Here is a 20,629-nt window from a genome sequence, read left to right on the forward strand (position 1 = left end):
TGTGTGTGTGTGTGTGTGTGTGTGAGGCCGTCAGGGTTTCTGACTCTGTAGGAAAACAAAAACCCTCGCGAATGACCTGTTTCACGAGACGCTCGGCAACTTAACTTCTTCCCATCAGTCATCGTCTCCTCAGTAAATAAACACTTTGGTGTCTGAAAGCAGTCAGATCATTACAACGTCTCGCAGCAACCTCTAATTACAGCGAGGCGACGACGTGGAGGCAAAAAGTGAACCATTTTATTACATTAAAATGTTTCATACAAACAATGCATACACACTAGTTTCATATTGCTTCAGACATAAGTTTCTTTTCTGTTTGAATTCCAGTTAAACAACTCTGTAACAAAATGTAAGTACAACATTTATGAAAATATAAATCTCTAAACAGGTAAGTCAGTCCTGACAATACAAAGAATACCATAGAAACATTCATTTACCAGTATGTCAACTATGAGTTGCAAACATGTAAGTTATTAAAAGTCATTCAAGTTACTTAACATACAATAATACCATTTACTGGCTTCCATATGGACACATTCAAATATACTCTTAAACTGGCATTCCAATATATTATATAAGAGGACTCTTTTTTTTTTTTTACTTTTTTTTTTAGCAAAGATAGCACATTTTCTCTATCATAAACGAAATCACAGTCGAACACTGAAACAATTTGGTAACAATATAATTACAGTACAAGCCTCAAAAACAAATGAGACGGTCAACAAAATGAAACAAACTATAATTGGGACTTTGGCAATCACGTGATAGAATATCTGTTTTTAATTTAGGAACTCTTGAGTTGGAGGGAAGTAAAAGTATTTTAAAGCTCGGTGCTGCTACCCGGTTTGAAATGATCCAAGGGCCGTTATTTCAAACCTTCAAAACCAGTAAACGTACAATAAGATGGAATAGCCCTTAAAAAGTATATGTCGAAGTGAAAGTGTGTGTTTTTGTTTCAGTCATGCCTGGCAGATGATTGGACTCCATTTTGGGTTATTACAGTCATGCTTTTAAAAAGCTACCACGGCACCTGCAATGTACAACCTCAGATTGTCAGCGGATCTTAACAGCATTAATTTCAGCCGGACATTTTGTTACCGGGGTCGGTTGCTACGGGCTCAAATAAGCGTCGAAAAGGCCAAGAGCTTGTGAAAGAAGTGCTCCGTGAGAATTTCGAAACCTGCTGTAAAAAAGCTGTGAAAAAAAACTTGAGAAATTCAAGATTGAGGATGGCAAGAAAAGACTGAGAGGAAAAAAAAGTGAATGTCTAAATGATTGCGTGACAAAGAATTCGAAACGGAGGAAGAAAGTACCGGTAAATAAAAAAATTGAAAAAGTGCATTTAAATTTCTTTGAATCGACGCTCAGACGTTCACAAGGCCAGAGAGAGAAAAACATGAATATCGAGGCCACGAGATACAAAATCGTGCACAAGATGGATAGATTAGTGAGAAAACACCCCGACGTTGACGTCGGTAATGTCAACGCTGGGAGAAAATGTCTTATGTTAACTAACGATTACTCACTCAATATATTTATAGTGAATAATAAATGTGATACCATATGTGTGCCTGTAATGTTACGCAATGTGGAGTTTTACCTAATGTAATGTGAGATCATGTTCACTAATAAATCCAACGTGCCCAGAATAATAGAAGTATTAACCTTTTTGATGACTAAATATGTCGTCGGTTAGTCAGACTGGCTGCAGGCGAGGATAAAAAAAACAAAAACAAAACACAGGAGTGAAGGTGACGTTATACTAGAAGGGGCGTAACAACAACCGCTCTTCGATCTCAACGCTGCCGCTTAAATGTGCGACAGAAAATTAATTAAAACGTGGGAACGATGTGTAAATTTAATTTGATTGTGTGGACACTCCCGAGCTTCTTACACAAAAAGCATTTTTTTTTCTATAGTTTTTTTTTCTTCACATGCACAATCTTGAAATAGTTTTTTCTTCACAAAGTGAGATGAACAACCGCAGGTTTTGAAATTATTTCTGAACATTGTAATCTTCCTGACCCTCATTCAATCCTAGTTAGTTGCTCTAATGATGGCATTTTTATTATTATAATTTTTTTAATACCAGGCATATATAGAGGGACTGTAGCATTTCAAGAGCCTGCAGGTACCTGGATGGCCCGTGTGTTTCTGTAGCCAGAACCAACACCTGTTTTAAGACAAATCTAGATCACTTTTTAAACAAATTCATACAACGTTTCATATGAATAAATCTAATAATTTCTCACAAACCACACATAAAGTGCTTCCGCCTACTGTCTACGCTTCTAAATATATTCACATCACCTCGTGGTTTCAGCCAAACGTTGGGCTTAAATCCCTCTGTCCTTTTACACAGGAACATTTGAACAAACCCCACCGAACCTAAAGCAAGTACACGTGGTTAAGGCGTGAACGTGTATGGTGCTATGCTACACTGTATGCTCAATAGTGGCGTTTCCCTTAAAACCAACGGCACACAAAGTTGATGGAACTGCCGGTAAATTCACATCAAATTCATGTAAACTGTTCCAAGACTATTCTGCAACTACCGTTACGAAGAGCAATGCCGTCGTCCGTCTCTCGCGTTGTTCACCGGATTTCAGTACACGGATCGGTTGAGATCCGACGTCGATGCAAGTGTTTATGTCACGGTGCGTATACTGTGTTTACAAATTCCCTGCATTCTCATAAATCTTGTAATCTGCACATAAAGAACATTTTAAATTCCAGGCACTCACTTTGATTGCATTAAGCACAACATAACATTTTTAAGGAGTTGCACAAATTGCAGCAGCCGAAAAGAGATATGTACATATGTTCATAGTTCTTCCTTTTTTTTTTTTTTTTTTTTTTTTTTTTTTTGTACAGTACCGCCTGATGTTAATACAAACATAAATATACTCTTTTAAGAACAACATTATGGCTTAATGTGCACAATGTAAATAAAAGATAGTGTACAATGAAAGTGGCTAAGATCACTGGAATGGCTCTGAAAATGTTTGACCAAGACATTTGAATATTAACTTTGTTCTTCAAATGCAAAAGGACACATAATGGCGAACTAATATTTCACAGAATTCGTCTTCTTTTCAAAAACAGTATTTTTCTAACAGTCTTCATGTGTGTAAAACAAACACAAAGTGTATCATAAGTTGGAAGTGTGTAATACATAACTTGAGTGCAGCGTTTTAAATGGTCGGCCCATTAACTACCCGCAGGGCTGACATCTGCAGCTGAATCACGTGGCTGTAAACAAGAACCAACTGCGACCCCAGAGATTCTAAGCTTTGTCCCCCGTCTCCACCCTCCCGTCTAAACTCCGCCCACTCCCTTTGTCCTCCACCTTTCACTGCAGCAGTTCGGCCTTTTTTGTAGGCGTCGTGGACTCACCTTCTCCCGAGTCTGACACGTTGATGGGGCTGTCCCTGGAAAAGACCTCCGTCGACTCCCTCCAAGTGCAGTCGGCGGCGCTTTTAAAAGAATGGTTGCCACATTTGGGCCGCACCTTCTGCGAGGCGTTGTTGACAATCTGTCGGCTGTTGGAGGTGGCGATCTTAATCTTGAGGGCGGCGTCCACACGGTCCACTACTGTGTACGTGCCGATGCTGCCGTCCTCGAAGCCAATGATTATGTTTAGAGCCCGCTGGGAGAGGGACAGGAAGGTGGGGGTCTTGTAAAGCGAGCAGGTGCCGATGCTCTTGCCGTCGGCGAGGCGCATCACGATCAGATTAGACACGACACCAGCGTCGTCGTCTTCGTCGCAGTTCCGGAAACAGACGTAAACAAGATAGCGTCCGTCTCTTGATAATTTCTGACGCCAGATTATACCTGCAGCGTGGACGAGCCTCAGCTTCCCGCTGTGAAGATCCAGGACGTTAATGTTCTCGTCCCCTTTGGAGACAATTCCTAATTTCCCGTTGGGGGATATCTGGAAATCCTCTAGATTTTTGAGGAAGTTGGTTGGTAGCTGGACTCGCCTGCACACCGACTCATCTGCCACGCTCCAGATGAAGACGGTCTCCGTTGACGTGATGAAGACCACACAGTCGGGACAGTCGGGAATGAGCTTGAAGTTGACGATGGTGATGCCGTCGTCACAGACAAACTTCTTGGATACGCTGCCCGACCACAGGCTGACGGCGAGGAGCTTGTTTTTGGTCGTTCCTACCAGGAAAGTGTTCGCTGTGGTGATCAGTGCACTCTGGAGAGTGACTAAGATGTTGCACACTTTGTGCCCAGTGGCAAGCCTCCAGACTCTGGAGGCATTCTGCTCACAGAGGGACACCACGAACTGGTCGTTGTGGGTGATTAGCAGCTGTGATATTTTCTGTCCATTGATGCGGAAGATGTTCTCTCCAGTGGTGGTTTGCCAGATGTACTGACTGGACTTGTCGTCTGAAGTCACCATGAGATCCCCTGAGGAAGTTAGGACACAGTTCTCCACTACGCCCTCGTGCTTGAAGACTGTCTCGATAAAGCCGGTGCTAAAGTTCCACTTGTGGACGGCTTCCGAGCCGTCCATGGTATACACGTAGTCCTCTCTGCCGGACAGCTGCAGGGTCCGGATCTTTTTGCCCGTTTTGTCGATGTTGGACATGGCGGTGATGATATCGATGTCCCAAACGGACAGAACTCCACTGCTGGCGACAGAAAGGAGCAGGTTGTGGTGGGTTGATTTGATGAGTTTGACAATAGCACCTGAGATCTCAATCAGGCTAGCCATGCACTGTCCACTGTCCCTCCTCCAGACAAAGATAGAGGAGGTGTTCTCCATGGAGGCCACGATGCTTTGTCCATTCTTGGAGAGAACAGCAGCGACAAAGCGTTCAGTACGTTTGGCTTTAAACTTCTCCACCATTTTCCATACTTTGGTGTCCAGAACCTCGATACTCATCGCCTTGCAAATAAGAATGGATCGTTGGTCTTCAGACAACTCGATGCCCACCACTTCACTCTCATCCCCTCTACAATCATAGTCCTCCATCAACTTGGGGTTGGTGACCTCTTTGGTGTTCCACACTGACAAACTGCCTTCATTGTCAACCATCACCATTTGGTTCAGGGTGTCCAGTACAAGGATGGACTTGACGAAACCCCCGGAAAACTCGGACGTCACAGTGGCCAACTTGTCCCCATTTCCCAGATGAAAGATGGACGCGGTGTTGAGGTACTGGCCACAGAAGGCATACATTCCATCTGGTGAGCACTGGACACAAGTCACCTCGTACCAGCAGTGGAACTGGTAGAGAGGCCAGCCGTAGAGGAGGTCGATGACGTTGACGTCTTTACTGGCCTCGAGCCAAGCCAAAGCATGATGGGTAGACAAAGTAAAACCGTTGATGAAGGCAACCCCACCAGTGACGCTGCCGTGCTTGGACCCCTTGATTTCAACCTCGGATAAAAGGCAGGACTTGTGATTATCGTAGATGAGCAGTGTGTTTTTGGTTGTGGCTACGACCAGGTACTTCTCATCGGAGGTGAGCCTGATGCCCAGCACCACAGATTTGGCCGTGTCGATCTGTCGCAGAAGTTGTCTGCTCTCTACATCCCAGGTGCTGACGGACCCGTCCTCCAGCGCTACGAGGACTATGTTTGGGGCGAGAGTGGGCACGATCTCCACAATCTGCATGTAGCTGGAGCACAGAGGAAGCCTTTCTGGACTGTAGGTGACGTCCATAGAGGAGTGGAGAGGCACGATAGAGCAGTACTTTGGGCCATCTTTGTCACACTCGAGGAGGAGGTGTCTGAGCTTGGGGAGTGAAGTTACAACTGGCAGAAGCCTTTGCTGCAGTTCTGCGGACAGCGACGCCGGGTTCTTCAGCACTTTTACCTTGATGCTACGGAGAGTGGTGGCCAGAAACTTCAGCTCTTTTTCTTGGGTGTAGCTGTAAGCTAGGTCAATGTCTGTTAAAGCCTTTTCAAACTGGCCAATCTTAATCATTGTGTAGAGCCAACTGAAGTTCATGATGACACCAAACATGAGGTCATCAGTGCGACCACTTCTGGTGAGGTGGTACACCAGCTCTGTCATCTTTCTGTGATTGACGAAGAAAATGTCCGGCTCCAAGAGGTTGCACTGGAAGACCCAAGGCTGTTCGGGAGTCTGTCTGTCATAGGAATACTTATCAGAAGATGTTTTTTCATGGGACTGCTGCTGGTGAGGGTTTTTGTGATGAGAAATGTTTAGGGAAGTGAAATGGTTGTTATCATACGTAAAGATCTTCTTCCTGCCTCCAGACCACGCCCCGAGGAAGTACTCGGCTAAGAGGCTGTGCATCTGATGCACGTCCTCCTCGTTGCTAAGGTAAAGCTTCTGGGCAATGAGATGTAGGTGCCTGTTGGCCCAGACCATCAAGGTGACGTTCCTTACCTGACGTTCCACCAGGTAGCCGTCCAGCTCCTCTTTGAGCTTCGCCACCAAGTCATACGAGATCCTCAAGGGGTTTTTGAGGTAAGTTGCCACAATGACATCACCGAGAACTATATTGTCAAGGGACAGGATGTCTTCTAGCTCAACCTCCGTTAGCCCTGCCTTGGCCATGGTGATATACCCTAATGCTCTAACGACAAATCGTTGGCCCAACTTGTTCTCCACAGAGTAGAAAAGTTGCTCTATGCTTTCGTGCACTGTGGAGCAGAGGGACCTGTCGTCCACATCTTTGTGAGACCTCCAGTGAACTACTTCTCTGTAGATGAGGTTGACGAACATCGGCAATGTACATTTGGCAAGTGCCTCGTTGACATAGATCTGTTGGCCCGAGGTGACCTTTCTCTTCACCCCCAGCAACTGCTGTTTTAAGGTTTGGCTGCAGACTTTGCGGTCTCTCTGGATCAATTCCACATAATACCCCTCGTCGTGGACGAGATGGCGCAGCTTCTGCAGGATGCCGTGTTTATTGGGCAACGTCGATGCAACAATGCGGACCGTCCGAGGCAGGTGTGCGGGGAGCCACCACAGCTTGCGAGCGTCGTCGGCATCTGAGAGCTGCTCCAGGGCATCCAGGACTATGACCAAGGGCCTGTGGAACGAGGATTCCCCAAGGAGGTTGATCAGGAGCTCCCTCATCTCCTGAATCTTGTTAGGCAAAAAGTGAATCAGGCAGCGGTAGTTTATTGCAATCTGTTCACAGATGCTCTGGAGGAGGCTTCGCAGGTCCGTGGAGAGCTGACTGGAGCCAACGAAACGAACGATGACCACTGGGTCGGTTTCAGGGCCCATCTCTGTCTGCAGCCACGTGTAGGCCTGAAAAACAGCAGCGAGAGGCGACTGTTACAACACATGGAGTGTAATTATTCAACAGAAGGTATCTTTAAATATTCTAAATGGGAATAGTAGATGTTATGCTCCATAAAAATAAACTGTGAATCATCTTAAGATGAAGAACATTTTCACACATCTAGGTCTGGTCAGAGAACCACAGACAAACAACTAGAATAATCAAAGCTTTGTAAATCGGGCAGAGGGACTAACAGGAGAAGTATAATACACTTTTACTAAATGACAGTAAATCTGTGCTACACACATATTTTACTTTTATTAGACAGAAAAATGGATAAAATTCAGCAATGTTCATTCTTTTTGTCCTCCACCATTGTCAAAGTCACAAATACCAAATTTCAATTCATGTTTTTCAACATGAATGAATGAGAACTACCCTAATTTTGAGGCTCCATTGAGCTTATAATTTCATTCATGAATTCATTAAATGGCCCAGCTGGGATTTCGGGAGGCATTAAGATGTTATTTGACACTTTTAGGGCAACAGCGATGACGCTTACCCCACATTTAGCTTTGAGTGTGTTTGAGAGAGGGAGGGGGGAGAGAGAAAGAGACACCGAATCTCTCCGTAGAGTATTTACAATTTGAAGCATGTTTTACACGTTTGTAGCTCTGTGGTTCGGTCTGCGTGTAAAGAGCGACAGCAGTGATTAAATTTAGAGGATTTAACAAAGTATGTCTTTAATATTTACAGATTTATATCACCTTTGGTCATCCTACTTGATATTTATAAATTCTCACATTTAATTAGTCATCTGTTTAAACTGGAATTGAACATTACCTGCAAGACAGAGAGGCAAGATCATTCAACTACAAAATGTCAACGACCATTTTGCACATCCTTTGTTAAATCTATATGCTTCTGCATGAACCTAATTCCACCTATTATAATCATCCAGAAATGAAAGTCTCCATAACTTTAATCAACCTGATTCTTACACAGAGTAAATGCCACCCATTATCACGGGCCCAAAAATCAGTCGAGTCTCTCAAGACTCATTTCTGTATTTGCAATAGTCTCTAACTGTGCCGAGAAATATAAGGAGCTCATTACAAACCCGTCTCTGTAACAACTCGTTTAATTTATCACCTTACATTCATTGTTTTTCTGCTATTGTGTACGGTTTGGCTGATGCTATGAAAGCCTGTTTTAAGTTCTCACACACCTGCTATTGTCACAAAACTGCATCGAGGCCTCAGGCTACATGTTTAACGTGAAAGAATTGGGAAATAAAAGCTACGAAAAAAGATATCCCTGGTAATTCTCCTTGACGTTCATCTCGGTCTTTGCCACTTTACTATTTTCGGTGACTTCATTAAAATGTGCAGCTTCACTTGCGAGGAAAATCAATTAAGTGTGTTACCCATTATGCTCATTTTCAGTTTGAAAGTTCTTGTAGGTTTCCATGATTCACAGCTAAAAACATCCTTAATTATCTGACACTGGCCCTTTTATGCAGCCTGTCTCCTTTTAACATTGTAGTATCATGTATGCCACAGAAAACGCAGCGTCGGTCCTGTTTAAGAAAAGTTTCCGTGCTCTCACGGCAAAACTGACAAAACTCCGACTCCCACAAATGTAAGACATTTTGACCTGGATTCTTCTTCTTCCCTCAGTGCACTGGCCTTAATAATAAATTATAAATCAAACACAAAATATGTGTCCAGTGGGTAGAATTTTTCTGCCATGTCCTCAGTTTTTATCTAGTTTTACAAACCAGAATGGAAAGTGAGTTTCTGTGCTGATTTTGCCATTCTCTTAATATTTTCAGGATTTCTTCATCATTGACACGATTAAGAGAAGACGGTTAATAATGTATTGAGTGCTGATGAAAATGGAAGCTATGATTAAAGATTAATAAAGATAATTTTTTTCTGTTTTAGTAGTCACAATTCCACATGTACGGATTATATTAAAGAGCAGTGTCGCGATCTAAAAAACAAAGGGCCATATTTTCAAGCAGACTTGGTCTGAGCTCCAGAGTTAAGGCAGAAATGCTCCAGGGGTTCAGATGAATCAAACCCAACAGGAAAGGTGTGAATCACACCCACTAGACCCGAGTAGCAGCACCGTGGTGCCAGAACACCTCTGCTTTTATTCTGCACCTCGTTTAATCTAATAAAACCTCTCGTTTCCTTCAAACACCAGGAAAATACAAAATATTTTTTTTAAACTCTTATTCTTGGTTGTCACTTGCTGTGAGTATTAAATGCACCGGAAATCCCTCAGACAACCAGAGCAAACTAAAATTGTGAAACTAATCTGTGATCAGCATCTGACATCTAATTAAAAATCCTTCATCATGATTACATTCTGTATTCTGCAAAAGTATTATAGGACACAGACCTTCTTCCTTCTTCAGACACACATCTAAACCAGGAGGCTTACTCTTGTTAGTCTTGTAAATAACACACTTGAAAACACTAATCCAAACCATACCAGAAGAAAAAAAAAACATGTTTTCACTTGAGTAAACTGTGACTGTTGGCATGTTGTAAGGAAGCGTTGGAGACATCCACCCGGTGCTGAAAACATGAAAGATATTTGAAAATGTGGCAGGAGAATCAGGACAGGCTCTCAGAAAGAAGGCATGATGGGAAATAAACACGCAGTCCTGTTGGACTGAAGGAACGAGCTTCATTTGTGACAGAATTGGCTCAACTGACTGGAAACTGTTGGTCGACGAATTATAAATACAGAATTTGTATAACTAGTACGGTATGAAATGTTGCTTTTTCTTTTTCCCTCGACGTGCTTGAACGTCTTCTCGCTTGAAAGTTTTTTTTTAATTGCTTAGAAAAGTCCAAATCATCCAACATCTGCTTTCACACTGCAAATGAATGGAACTATATGTCAGTTTGATCCGGACCGAGACCTCCTCCTCTAGTCGGATCAAATTTCCGTTCTCTGGTCCGAAGCTCCTTTCACACCTGCTTTCTTGGTTCAGACCAAACTGAGAAGTCCAACGGTTCAGACCAAACAATGTCGGTGTGAAAGCACACCTTGGTGTTTTTAGCCTGAGGCTGTAGACCTTTAAGTCACCGCGGCTCTGACTTAATTTAAGTTTTCATTTCAAACGCTGGTCCCCTGGTAATCTCTAACCCTGAAGTTGAACCTTTTCATCGCTATTTTGTTGCCGTTATTGCACCTCGTAACATTTTACACAACCGTAATAAACTGAACTTGTGTAATTTTGAATGGCGCTTCCAATAAATGTGCGTATTAATGAGACATTTATTACAAAGGTTGGACAGGAGGGGTAGATATGTGGGTGTCTGCTGTGTGATCTTGGCTACCGTGTGATCCTAATGAAGCCGGGCAGCCAGATGGCACACACAAAACCAGAGAGCGAACAGAGGAGGGAGGGGGTACATGTGCACAAACATAAAGATGCACAGGAACACACACACACACACACACACACACACACACACACACACACACACACACACACACACACACACACCTGTTCATCAATTAACATATAAATGTAGGCAAAATTACTGCAAATGTGAAGACAAATGTTTTAATAAGAAAATCAAAGCACATCTACAATGTCGTACACAGATGTGGACTGACATGAGTGCGCACACACACACACACACACACACACACACACACACACACACACACACACTCTTGCACGGCTTCACAGAAAACCAGAGACGTGTGCGTGGCGACGGAGCGTCTCTCGGCAGACACACAGATGGTCAAAGCAAGCGTTTGATGAGAAGAGACGAACGGTTGCACGCCCCCTCATACTCTGTCGTACAAAGACGGACACATGCTTCGATCAGACAGACAGACGAGCGCAAACACAGCGCGGAGCGTCAGTGGGGCAGAAAGCAGGAAAACGAAAGGGGAAAAGATGATGTCGTGTTGCTTAAACATTCTCACCTGTTTGGCCACCTCAGACAGCAGCAGCGTCTTTCCCGTGCAGGGTCCTCCGTACACCACTAGGGGGCTCATCCTGCTCCCCTTAGACGGCAACAGGTACTCCTGCACGTAATCCAGCGACTCGGCCTTGTACTCGTAGAGGGCTGCGTAGTTTTTGCAGAGCGACAGGTGCTGCAGGATCTCGTCGTACAGCGGGTCGGTCTCGGTGTCAAAGTTCTGCTGGACGGTCGCCTGGATGATGTCCACCATGTCCTCGTAGAACTGTTTGCACAGACCTTCCACGTAGTGGCTCTCCACTTCCTGCGAGTAGCCCAGCTTCATGTCGCAGTGAGTGACGGAGGAATAGACGCGGAGGTTGGAGGCGGCGACGACCGTGGGGATGAACTCGTCCCGGATCTTCAGGAGGCGTTCGTAGGCTTCCTGGTTGCGCATGACGCGGTCGGCACTAACCACGATGTCCATGTAGCGGGTCATCTCTGGGATTTTGGCGAAGCGGTCGAAGTTGGAGATCTTGCGGATGTAGCAGACACATTTCCTGAGAAAGGCAGGAGTTTGTTTCCCAAGAGCAAAGTCTAACTCATCCTCCAAGGCTGAAATAAGACAGAAAAAAACAAACAATTCTTTTAGATTATTATTATTATTATTATTTTTTTTTTTATTGTTTTACTTTTTAAAACTCCAATTTAAAATTCTAAAATAGCCAAAATCAACAGTTCTCAACTGTTCAAACCTCAGGACCCACATTTTTCCATGGTTATTAACCCTTTTTTCTCTTTTAAATTTTTGGGCCTATCAAATTTATTTTACAAAAGAAAATAGTACAGTAACACACAGCGCCTACATGCACGGTTAAAAACATGAAATTAACAAAATACATGTGTAACTGAACCCCAAAAAACTTATTTTGACCTACAGGCATAAAACTGTCCAAACTGATGATGCTCATTAAGTTTTAAGAATCTAAATGACACTGTATGAAATATTAAATATAAAAAGCAGATTTATTTCTTCAATTAAATAAAAAAACACACTTATTGAATCCTAACCCTGTTCACAAATGCTCGAGAGCTGACTAATCATTTAACGAGCGTAATTCTGCTAGTTTTTGTCCTGCAAATGTGTTGCATTCTGGGAAACGTACGCCCTTCAAAATAAAAGTTTCGATAGCAGAAATTCTGTAGACTTCAAACTAAAAGTCTGACTTTTTTCTTTTCACGCACACATCCGCGACCCACTTTTAGGTCCCGACCCACCAGTTTAGAACCATCACCCTAAATCATCATTAAGACGCAGACCACAGCTGGATCACAGTGAACAACCTGCAAAGGTAAAAGCCTAACAAACGTTGGAATTAGATTTCCTTCATGAGAAAAGCCAGCTTTAAAGTTTTAAAGTCCTTTAGCCTCCGATTAGACAGATTTCTCCAGAGCCTTATTTCAAAGAAACAAAGTTGATAAAATCACATAAGCCAGCACTATTGAACTGTATCACAGGCTCCCCACAATGAACCCACCGACTGAAATTCTGCCAGCGTCTCAGCATAGTTTTAACTCACAGGGTCGCCTGCTAATTAGGTGAAGGGAAGAAACGAGCTGTGAAGGGAAGAGTGGGACTTCCAGGAGACGGCACAACTTCCTCCATAAAATACAATCACTGCTTAAAGCCCAGTGCGCTCTATTAAAGTGCATAAAAACTTTCCTGACACAAAAGATGCTTCCTTTTTATGCAAAACTGTAAGACTTGAGGAATCAGATTTCGTATTACTCCTTATTTTAAAAGGCTGTAGGAGGTGCCAAGTAAAACACAAGCTTGTGCTCAGATCCCGGTAGCGTATTGCTCAGCTCGTGTCCCTGAACGACAGCCTGAGAAACGAAAAGGAGACGTCCTGAAAGATTAGTTCAGAGCTGTCCAAACAATTCAGTAATAGCTGGGTGATTTGATTCCCAAACGGAAAGTCTCTTCCAGACAGGAAGTGATGCGACGCACATCACGTCAACGTCTCGCGGTGAAAATGAAGAATCACCTGACGCCGGAGGAGCTGAGAATACCTGCTGTGGCTGTTTGATGTGATTAGGAGAGCACGAAGTAAATGTTGTGACCACCACAACATACAGAATAGTCACGCGATAATGAGCATAATAATCTCATTAAATAGCATCGAACCTCCAGAAAACAAATAAAACGTCACTCAGCAATTCCCTCCGTAAAAAGCCGTTTTCAGCTGCTTCCTGACTGCGTCGTGCTGCTCGGGTGAATAGCGGTGAGGTGCAGCTACTGTGTGTTCAATCAATCACTGTCATCTGCAGAGGTGACTCTGATGGATCCTGATTGCACCTCATCTCTTCTTGTCAGTTTAGTTACAAGCTGACTGCACAAAACAGCCCCACTCATTACAAGTGTGGCTTTTGCTTGGTGGATGTTCTTTCTTCCTCCTGAAGGTTAAATTTACCTTTAAAAAAGGACATTTTGTTTTGTCGTTTATTATGACAGCAGAGGCTTTCTGTATTTCAGGCTAGATAAACCAACATTGGTATAAAACAGTGTGTTGCGTAATCTTTCAGCTATCCGGAAAACTGTCTATGAAAATATATCAGATTTACATATCTGGGGAAAACAAGCCAGGTATTTATTCCTGTGATGACGAACAATATCGTTCATCAGTGATTAATCTGCAGATAATTTGAACAAACAACAACATCCCTTACAGGAAAAAAAAAAAGTCCTACATGTTTTTTATACGTGATCACATCTATGAAACATGAATCTGCGTGGGTTTCACATATTACACCATGAAAATGTTCCATGTGCAAAGTACACATTTGTACAATAATCACATGTTTTTGCACGTGTTTTTTTTTTTTTTTTAAAGTTTGACCTGTAACGTCAGAAAAATTTGAAATAAATGTCATTGATAACATCACAAAGCCCAAGTTGACATATTTAAATAGCTTGTTTTGTCAGACCATCTGTCAAAAAAAACCCCAAATATGTTCAATGCAGTATCATAGAAGTAAAGAAAGAAATCCTTTTCTTTTGTTTTAGTTTCTTTTGACGTATAAGTCACACAATATTTAAAAAACCAGATGGAAAGCCAGAAAAACCGACATGAGCCGTACACCAAGCAGACAGCAAGACACACTTGAAAAGAAGCCATCGAAAGATGAAGAAGAAAGAAAGAAAGTCGGCCTGAGACTCACCAGAGCAGAGGAATTTCTTGGCCTGAGCGGTCTTCATGGTCCCCTTCTCTTGAAGCTGCAGCACCGCCGTTCGGAAGATCCTCTTGATCTCCTCCGACACGTTCCTCCAGGCCTTGTCGTTCTTGGTCTTGGCCGCGCTGCTCGACTCCATCTAAGCGGGACGGGGGGGACGGGGTGGGGGGACGGAGAGAGGACAGTCTGATTTCACAGTTCAGACCGAGGACTCCCTTCCGTGCGCTGAGAATAGAGGCTGACACTCACGTTTGTATGAGTGGAGAGTGATGTGTACGGCACAAAAGGGAATATTCGTGTTTCATGTGAGAAATGCTCATTTAAATGTGAAAATCTCGAATTTCAGAATGAGGCTTGAATGATTTTTTTTTTTGTTATCATGTTTGAAACAACAAATATGAAACTTTACATGTGAATTTTTGAGCATCTCAGATTGCATTGAATGACTGGAAGGGGGACTTTTCCAACCTGGACCTTATTTTCCCGTCATTATGGGTCTAAGTGACTAATGGGGACAACATTTATGTAAATTGGTAGAGTAATAAATGAGAGCTAATCACATTCATCAATGTCAGCCATTAAAAGTGCTTTTTTTTTGTGTGTGCCACCAACAGGCTCTGATTCCTCCTCTAACCGTCTGACGACATCATGAAAAGATCCCTGACCAGTAACAGAAGTCTCGCTCAGGACGAATCTGCAACCGGATGATATCTTACGGGAGGTGATCTGTTGCGGGGAGACAACGGTGGAAATGTGAGAGTTGTCGAGAGGAGGAGGATAGTAGAGAGACCTCTGGTGGTCATATAAATAAAGACAATCTGGTGTCCCGGAGAAGTGACGCAGTTTCGGTGACGTCCATATAAAGTCAGTGTAAACCCGAACCTCTCGCTCCTCACCTGGTTGGGAGGATGAGGGTTTGGTGGACACCGCTGTTCCCGTCTCCGACCGTGAGACAAGACAGTCTTTTAAAATTGCGTTTACTGTTGTCACAGCAACCAAGCCTGCGCAAAGCTACGTTCTGTGGATCGAAGTTTTTTTTTTGTTGAAAACCTCGTTGACTGTGGCGCTGACGATGAAGGTTGCTGTGGATCTCCGTTTGCTTCCCGTTTCCAACCATGACTCGGGGACAGTTTTTCTAGGCTGTTGCCATGACGACGGAGTTTGCGTAACTTTAAGGAAATACTAACTTTAACGCACGACACGGTGCAAGTCATAATTTTTATGGAAACCATTATCTTTCCCTTTATGAAGTGTTCTCGGTGCCTGAACCCAACCGGGGGAGCTAATTTAGAAAAACGGTCATGAGGGTCGTATTTGAGGGAAGGCAACATTATTACAGAGATGTTAAGAGAAGTCAACCAAATATTGAACTACCTTCATAAAGTTAAAAGGCAGAACTGGGAAGTTAAACCGTTTTATTTCGACGCAATCGTGCTGACACGAAGTGAGTTTTATGAGTTCATTTGCAAGTATACTCAAACTTTCTAAAAACTTTAAAGCACAAGACATCAAAAAGGTTCATAAACTGCCGGAGACAAAACAACTCAGCAAAGCTGGTTCTTCTTTTTTTTACGTGCATATATAATATGTTTATCAAGCAGAATTGAATCCTTTCACCACAAAGCCCATAATCAGCACCGTTAAATCCTCCATTCAGTGACATCCACGAGTAAAGCAACATGACTGGATGTGACTGAGGTGAAGCTTTGAGGCAGCAGGTTAGCAGCACTTACAGAGTTCTGGTAGTTCTTCAGCATTTGGGCTTTGGGTTTGAGGTAGTATGCGGGTGGCACCGAGTTTTCATCCCTGCAGTACCACTCTTCCAAGATGTGTGTGTCCAGCCCCGCCTCCACAGCTGCATCCAAGATCATCTCAAACTCTGCTGATTCCACCTCCCCCGGCACTCGGATGCTGCCGTATTTCTCTCCCACCAGACCCTGCGGGTGGAAAGGAAGGAAAGACAAAGACACAGAGGGCACGCCAGGTGAGGAAGGGAGACAGGAAATGTGCCTCATCACAATCTCTCCAAGTGTTTTAGGGCTCTATTTTTGCGATCAGTGGCGCATGGTGAATGGTGGAGTCACTGATGCACGCGGCGCGACTTATTTAAGGCAATTTCAGAGCCACGGGCGCAACTGTGGTGCAGCTGGGACGTCTACCAGCCAGCGTGTGACATCAGCGGTGTAGCTCGCCGCTGCGATCCCCGCTCGCTGCACCGTGCTGCACGCTGACGGCTCCGTCGCTTCGTAACACGGCCGCACACGTACTGTTTGAGTTAGAAACAAGCGCCGCACCTCTCCTCCCGCAGAGGAGTATTCATGATTCCAGCGAGCTTGTTCTTCTGCTCACCACACGTTAGAAAGGCGTGTGTTACTAGGAGACTCCGCCAGAGGGCGCACCAGAGAGGGGGGGGGGAAGGATACGACTCGAACATCTGGATTTGGCCGCTGTTAACAGTAAACTTGGCGACAATCGAGGGGGTCACATCACATGGGGGGAAAAAAACTCTCTGTATTTCCGGTATTTTCTGTCGTGCGCGGACGTTAACAGTCGAGGACTTGTTTACATGTAGTTGCGTAGGTCGCTGAGCTCCAAACTAAACCCTACACCAGTTTAAAGCAAGAATATCTCCGGCCTAATAGCGAGACTCCCTCTCTGCCCTTTTACTCTTTATTTTGGTAGAAAAACTGATTTTCTTCTGCTGCTGCACAGCAAACATTTGCATGACTAACTGTTATGTAAAACAGACTTGGCCAAATTTCCTAATTCTTAGCAATCATTAATAAAAATGAGCAGATTTGTTATTTTTTTTTCTATAAAACAGATAAAAGAAAAGAAGTGATGGTATTAATCAAAGGGAGGAATGTGGATATGTAGGAAGACTGTGAAATATGATTTATGTGGTTCTCTGCTTTAAGTTAGGGTTATTATCATCACAATCAAATTCCTCCATCATCATCAGCAGCATCATCAACATCATGCTTTGCAGCCAATACCCGTAATCTCTCTGCATAATCTTTTTTAGTCAGAAACAAGAACACTCGACACACTAGCTGCATAATTAGGCATCATGAAATCAAAAAGTGGCCTTTTCATCCCACTATTATCTCCCACTCCACATGCCATATCGACTGGAAGCTCCAGTGAGTCTTCGCTCTTCCCCCTCGGCATCTGTGCACATGATCTTGAGTGACGGCAGATTCAAAACCACTTGAAACGATCAGAGACGGTTTCTGCCTCAGTTCTCGACGTTCTCCATTCGTCATATTCGAGGACAACGGGAGCAAGAAAAATGCACAAATAAAATGTAAAAAAAAAAAAATCTGTGGAAAACCCTCCTTTCCGTGACCAGCTGATCTTTACTCCGTGTGTCATTATTCACATGCATCGAAGGCCTCGAGGGGCGCCGGCGCCGGAGCGAGCGAGAGGCCGAGCCAAATGACTGTGAGCTCCGATGAGCAGGAAAACGACGTCGCTCTCGGCAATGACGCTTCAAAGCCGTTCCGTGTTGGACTCCTCGCTCGCTTGGCATTCGCAGCGGGAACAGATGCGGAGAACGAGCAGAATCGGACGATGGCACGCGGCGCGGCCCGTAGGACGGCCGACTCTAAAAGCCCACAAACGCCCGTGGCAGGTTCATCTTACATTCACACGGTTTTGTGTCCACGCTGCACGAATGTTGGTCCAATTTTGGATGGAGGAGGCGGTTACCATGTACAGTATCTGTTGTTTTGGAGGAGGAGGTGTCACTTGGACGGTTGGCAACCGGATCCAAACTCAATATCTGCATTATATAAGCATTTAGCTCACACATTATTTTAGTGAAACAGTCGATTAAAAGTGTTAATTGCACAAAAAAAAAAAAAGGCTAGGGCTAAAACAGGGAAAAGCTAAAAATAAAACAATAAAATTCTGTTATATAATAAATGTATGAGCTCTCGTGACTGGGATATTCATGTATGGCCAATAAAGTAAGAAGCCTAATAAGAAAGGAATTTGAAGGCAAAACAAGAGGCAGGCATGTAAAAAGAGGATAAAAACTACAAGTAGTAACAGAAGGAAGCAGGTTGGGATTCCCCCTGCGCTCTCTTTACACACATACATAAGTAGGGCAGGCTGCTCACTATCTGCGGTTGCGATTGACAGGAAAGGTTACCGGTCTTTTTTTTTTTTTTTTTCAACATCTACTCTCCAAAATGATAAAAGATGATGTTCGGTTTTGCGAGAAAAGCCAACAAACAACCTGAAATGTCACGGCGGTAAATGTGACCACGGAGACTTTGTGTTGTGTTTAAGTAATCGTTCCATTTGGCCATCAAGCCCTCTGTTTTTGAGGCTTTTATCTTTTTTTAACTGGTGACCTGCCGCTTGCAAGTTTTATCGCCCAAAGCTAACATTTGCTGAGTTTGCTGAAAACTCTCTTTGCAACCCGATACTATCTGAGTACTTTTCTTCAGTCTAAGATAATCCTGTTGGACTGCCTGGCTTTAATACTTAACAGTATTTGAATGTCACCTGGAATAGAACGAGGAATCAGCACAGACTGTATATAAAAGTGGATTTAGCTTCATAATGGCAGTTCAGAAACCAGTGGGTGGCGTCAACGTTGGCTGCCGCTTGGATTTAATTGGCTGTCACGAGCAGGTTTTACCAGTCGAAGCTTCACCGCCAACATTTTCTCAGAGAGTTTGCTTAACCTTCGGAAACACAAAATCCTTTCTAAATACGACGAAGACCAATTTGAGTGTCAGATAATCTCGTTGGGTTGCTCAGGAACCGGCGCGCGAACGTGAGCGCCGATTGGTCCGGGGAACGAGGCACCTGGATCGACTTAGCGGGACACGGTTACCGTGGCGAAAGCTTTGAACACTGGGCGTCCCCGCAGGTCACCTCATATTCCTGCCTCAGATGGCCCTGGATGACTCACAGTGCTGCGGTGATGTGTCGGGAGGATGGAGGCTGAGAGAGAGAGACTCTCCAAGTTGCTCAGTCAGCTCACCTGGCGGTGATACAGCAGGATGAATGGAGTGGAGGACTGGCTGTGTGTGTGTGTGTGTGTGTGTGTGTGTGTGTGTGTGTGTGTGTGTGTGGAGATGGACATTAGGATAAAACCAACCGGTGTTTCCTATCAAAAAATCAGGTGTTTGAACACACACATACGTTCACACTAATCCACCCGTGTGAAGACGAACGGTAAAAAAAACTAAATGTGCAAATATTTTGCCGGGTGGTTTTAACATTCCTGTCGTAGCCAGAGAGGAGGTCTGGAAGGAGGCCATCTTAAGTGGATTACTGCACGGAGGCTGACAAGGTACGGCTTCACCCCTCTGTGTGTGTGTGTGTGTGTGTGTGTGTGTGTGTGTGTGTGTGTGTGTGTGTGTGTGTGTGTGTGTGTGTGTGTGTGTGTGTGTGTCTTTCTTTTGAGAGACGTAGTTCTTTTTATGCTTTCGGAGCCGCAGGTGCAAGAAACACAGGAGGCTAAAGTGACAATAGCGAAGCAGATAGTGGCCAAATGAAATTCCAGTTTTCGCTGCCCTCCTCTGCCTCCCTCCTTCCTGCTTCGGAGTTTTTTTTTTTTTTTTTTTATAGTCGGGCTAAGTGCACTTTATCTGATGAGCCAGTTGGGAGAGGCAGCTCGGATATTGTACGCAGCTACAGTATGAATTAACGAATCAATCACTCACGCGGTCAATCCATCAACGGGGCACGACTGCTCTGCTGTTTGCTGCGTAAGCTTTGGCGCAGCAGAGAGAAATATGTCTCCAAACAAAACCAGATGATCAAAGAAATATTTCATTTCCAGCGACACGCAAAGTCTCCCCGTCACGGCAGTGTCTCATCCCTCTCCATCACACACTACATCATATGAGTGTGTCGTGAGTTTTTTGGAGGATGCATTATACAGGAAATCAATGTTTAGTACAAACACGGAACGATGTGATTTGTGTGCTGCCAATGGCTTTTTCTGAATTGACTAACAAATTGTGGTTGAGGAGTCGAATCCAGATGTTCTTCAGTGTTTTAGAGCCCCAAAAAAAGTATTAAAAGCACATCAGTGAGTTAAAAGGCGACACTGGCCACATACAGCACTGTATTCATCCGCTGCTGAAAGTAGTCCCTAAAAATGAGCCCAGGTTGTTTTCTAAAAAAAATGTGATATCTTAATAACCGCCCGAGTATGTTCGCCGATCCACTTTAAAAGTTTTTTATCAATCCATTTTTAATCTGTCCGAGAGA

General features: G+C 43.9%; 1 protein-coding gene across 4 annotated transcripts in view; it reads right to left on the bottom strand.

The window, feature by feature from the left end:
• Positions 1–215: 215 nt before the first annotated feature.
• The window catches only part of LOC138210673 (NACHT and WD repeat domain-containing protein 2), a 48,904-nt gene continuing 28,490 nt past the window's right edge, over positions 216–20,629 (bottom strand). For all 4 annotated transcript variants that reach the window (XM_069169956.1, XM_069169952.1, XM_069169953.1 and 1 more), the window contains 4 exons: positions 16,126–16,329; positions 14,381–14,531; positions 11,184–11,773; positions 216–7,249 (listed from right to left, as the gene is read on the bottom strand). In XM_069169956.1, coding sequence (XP_069026057.1) covers positions 3,353–7,249; positions 11,184–11,773; positions 14,381–14,531; positions 16,126–16,329 — 4,842 coding nt within the window. In that variant the 3' untranslated portion in view covers positions 216–3,352. The remainder of the gene's footprint in view (positions 7,250–11,183; positions 11,774–14,380; positions 14,532–16,125; positions 16,330–20,629) is intronic.

This window comes from Embiotoca jacksoni, unplaced genomic scaffold (genome assembly GCF_022577435.1).
Source record: "Embiotoca jacksoni isolate LCO1_2020_lvr unplaced genomic scaffold, fEmbJac1.0.p SCAF_47, whole genome shotgun sequence".
NCBI lineage: Eukaryota > Metazoa > Chordata > Actinopteri > Embiotocidae > Embiotoca > Embiotoca jacksoni.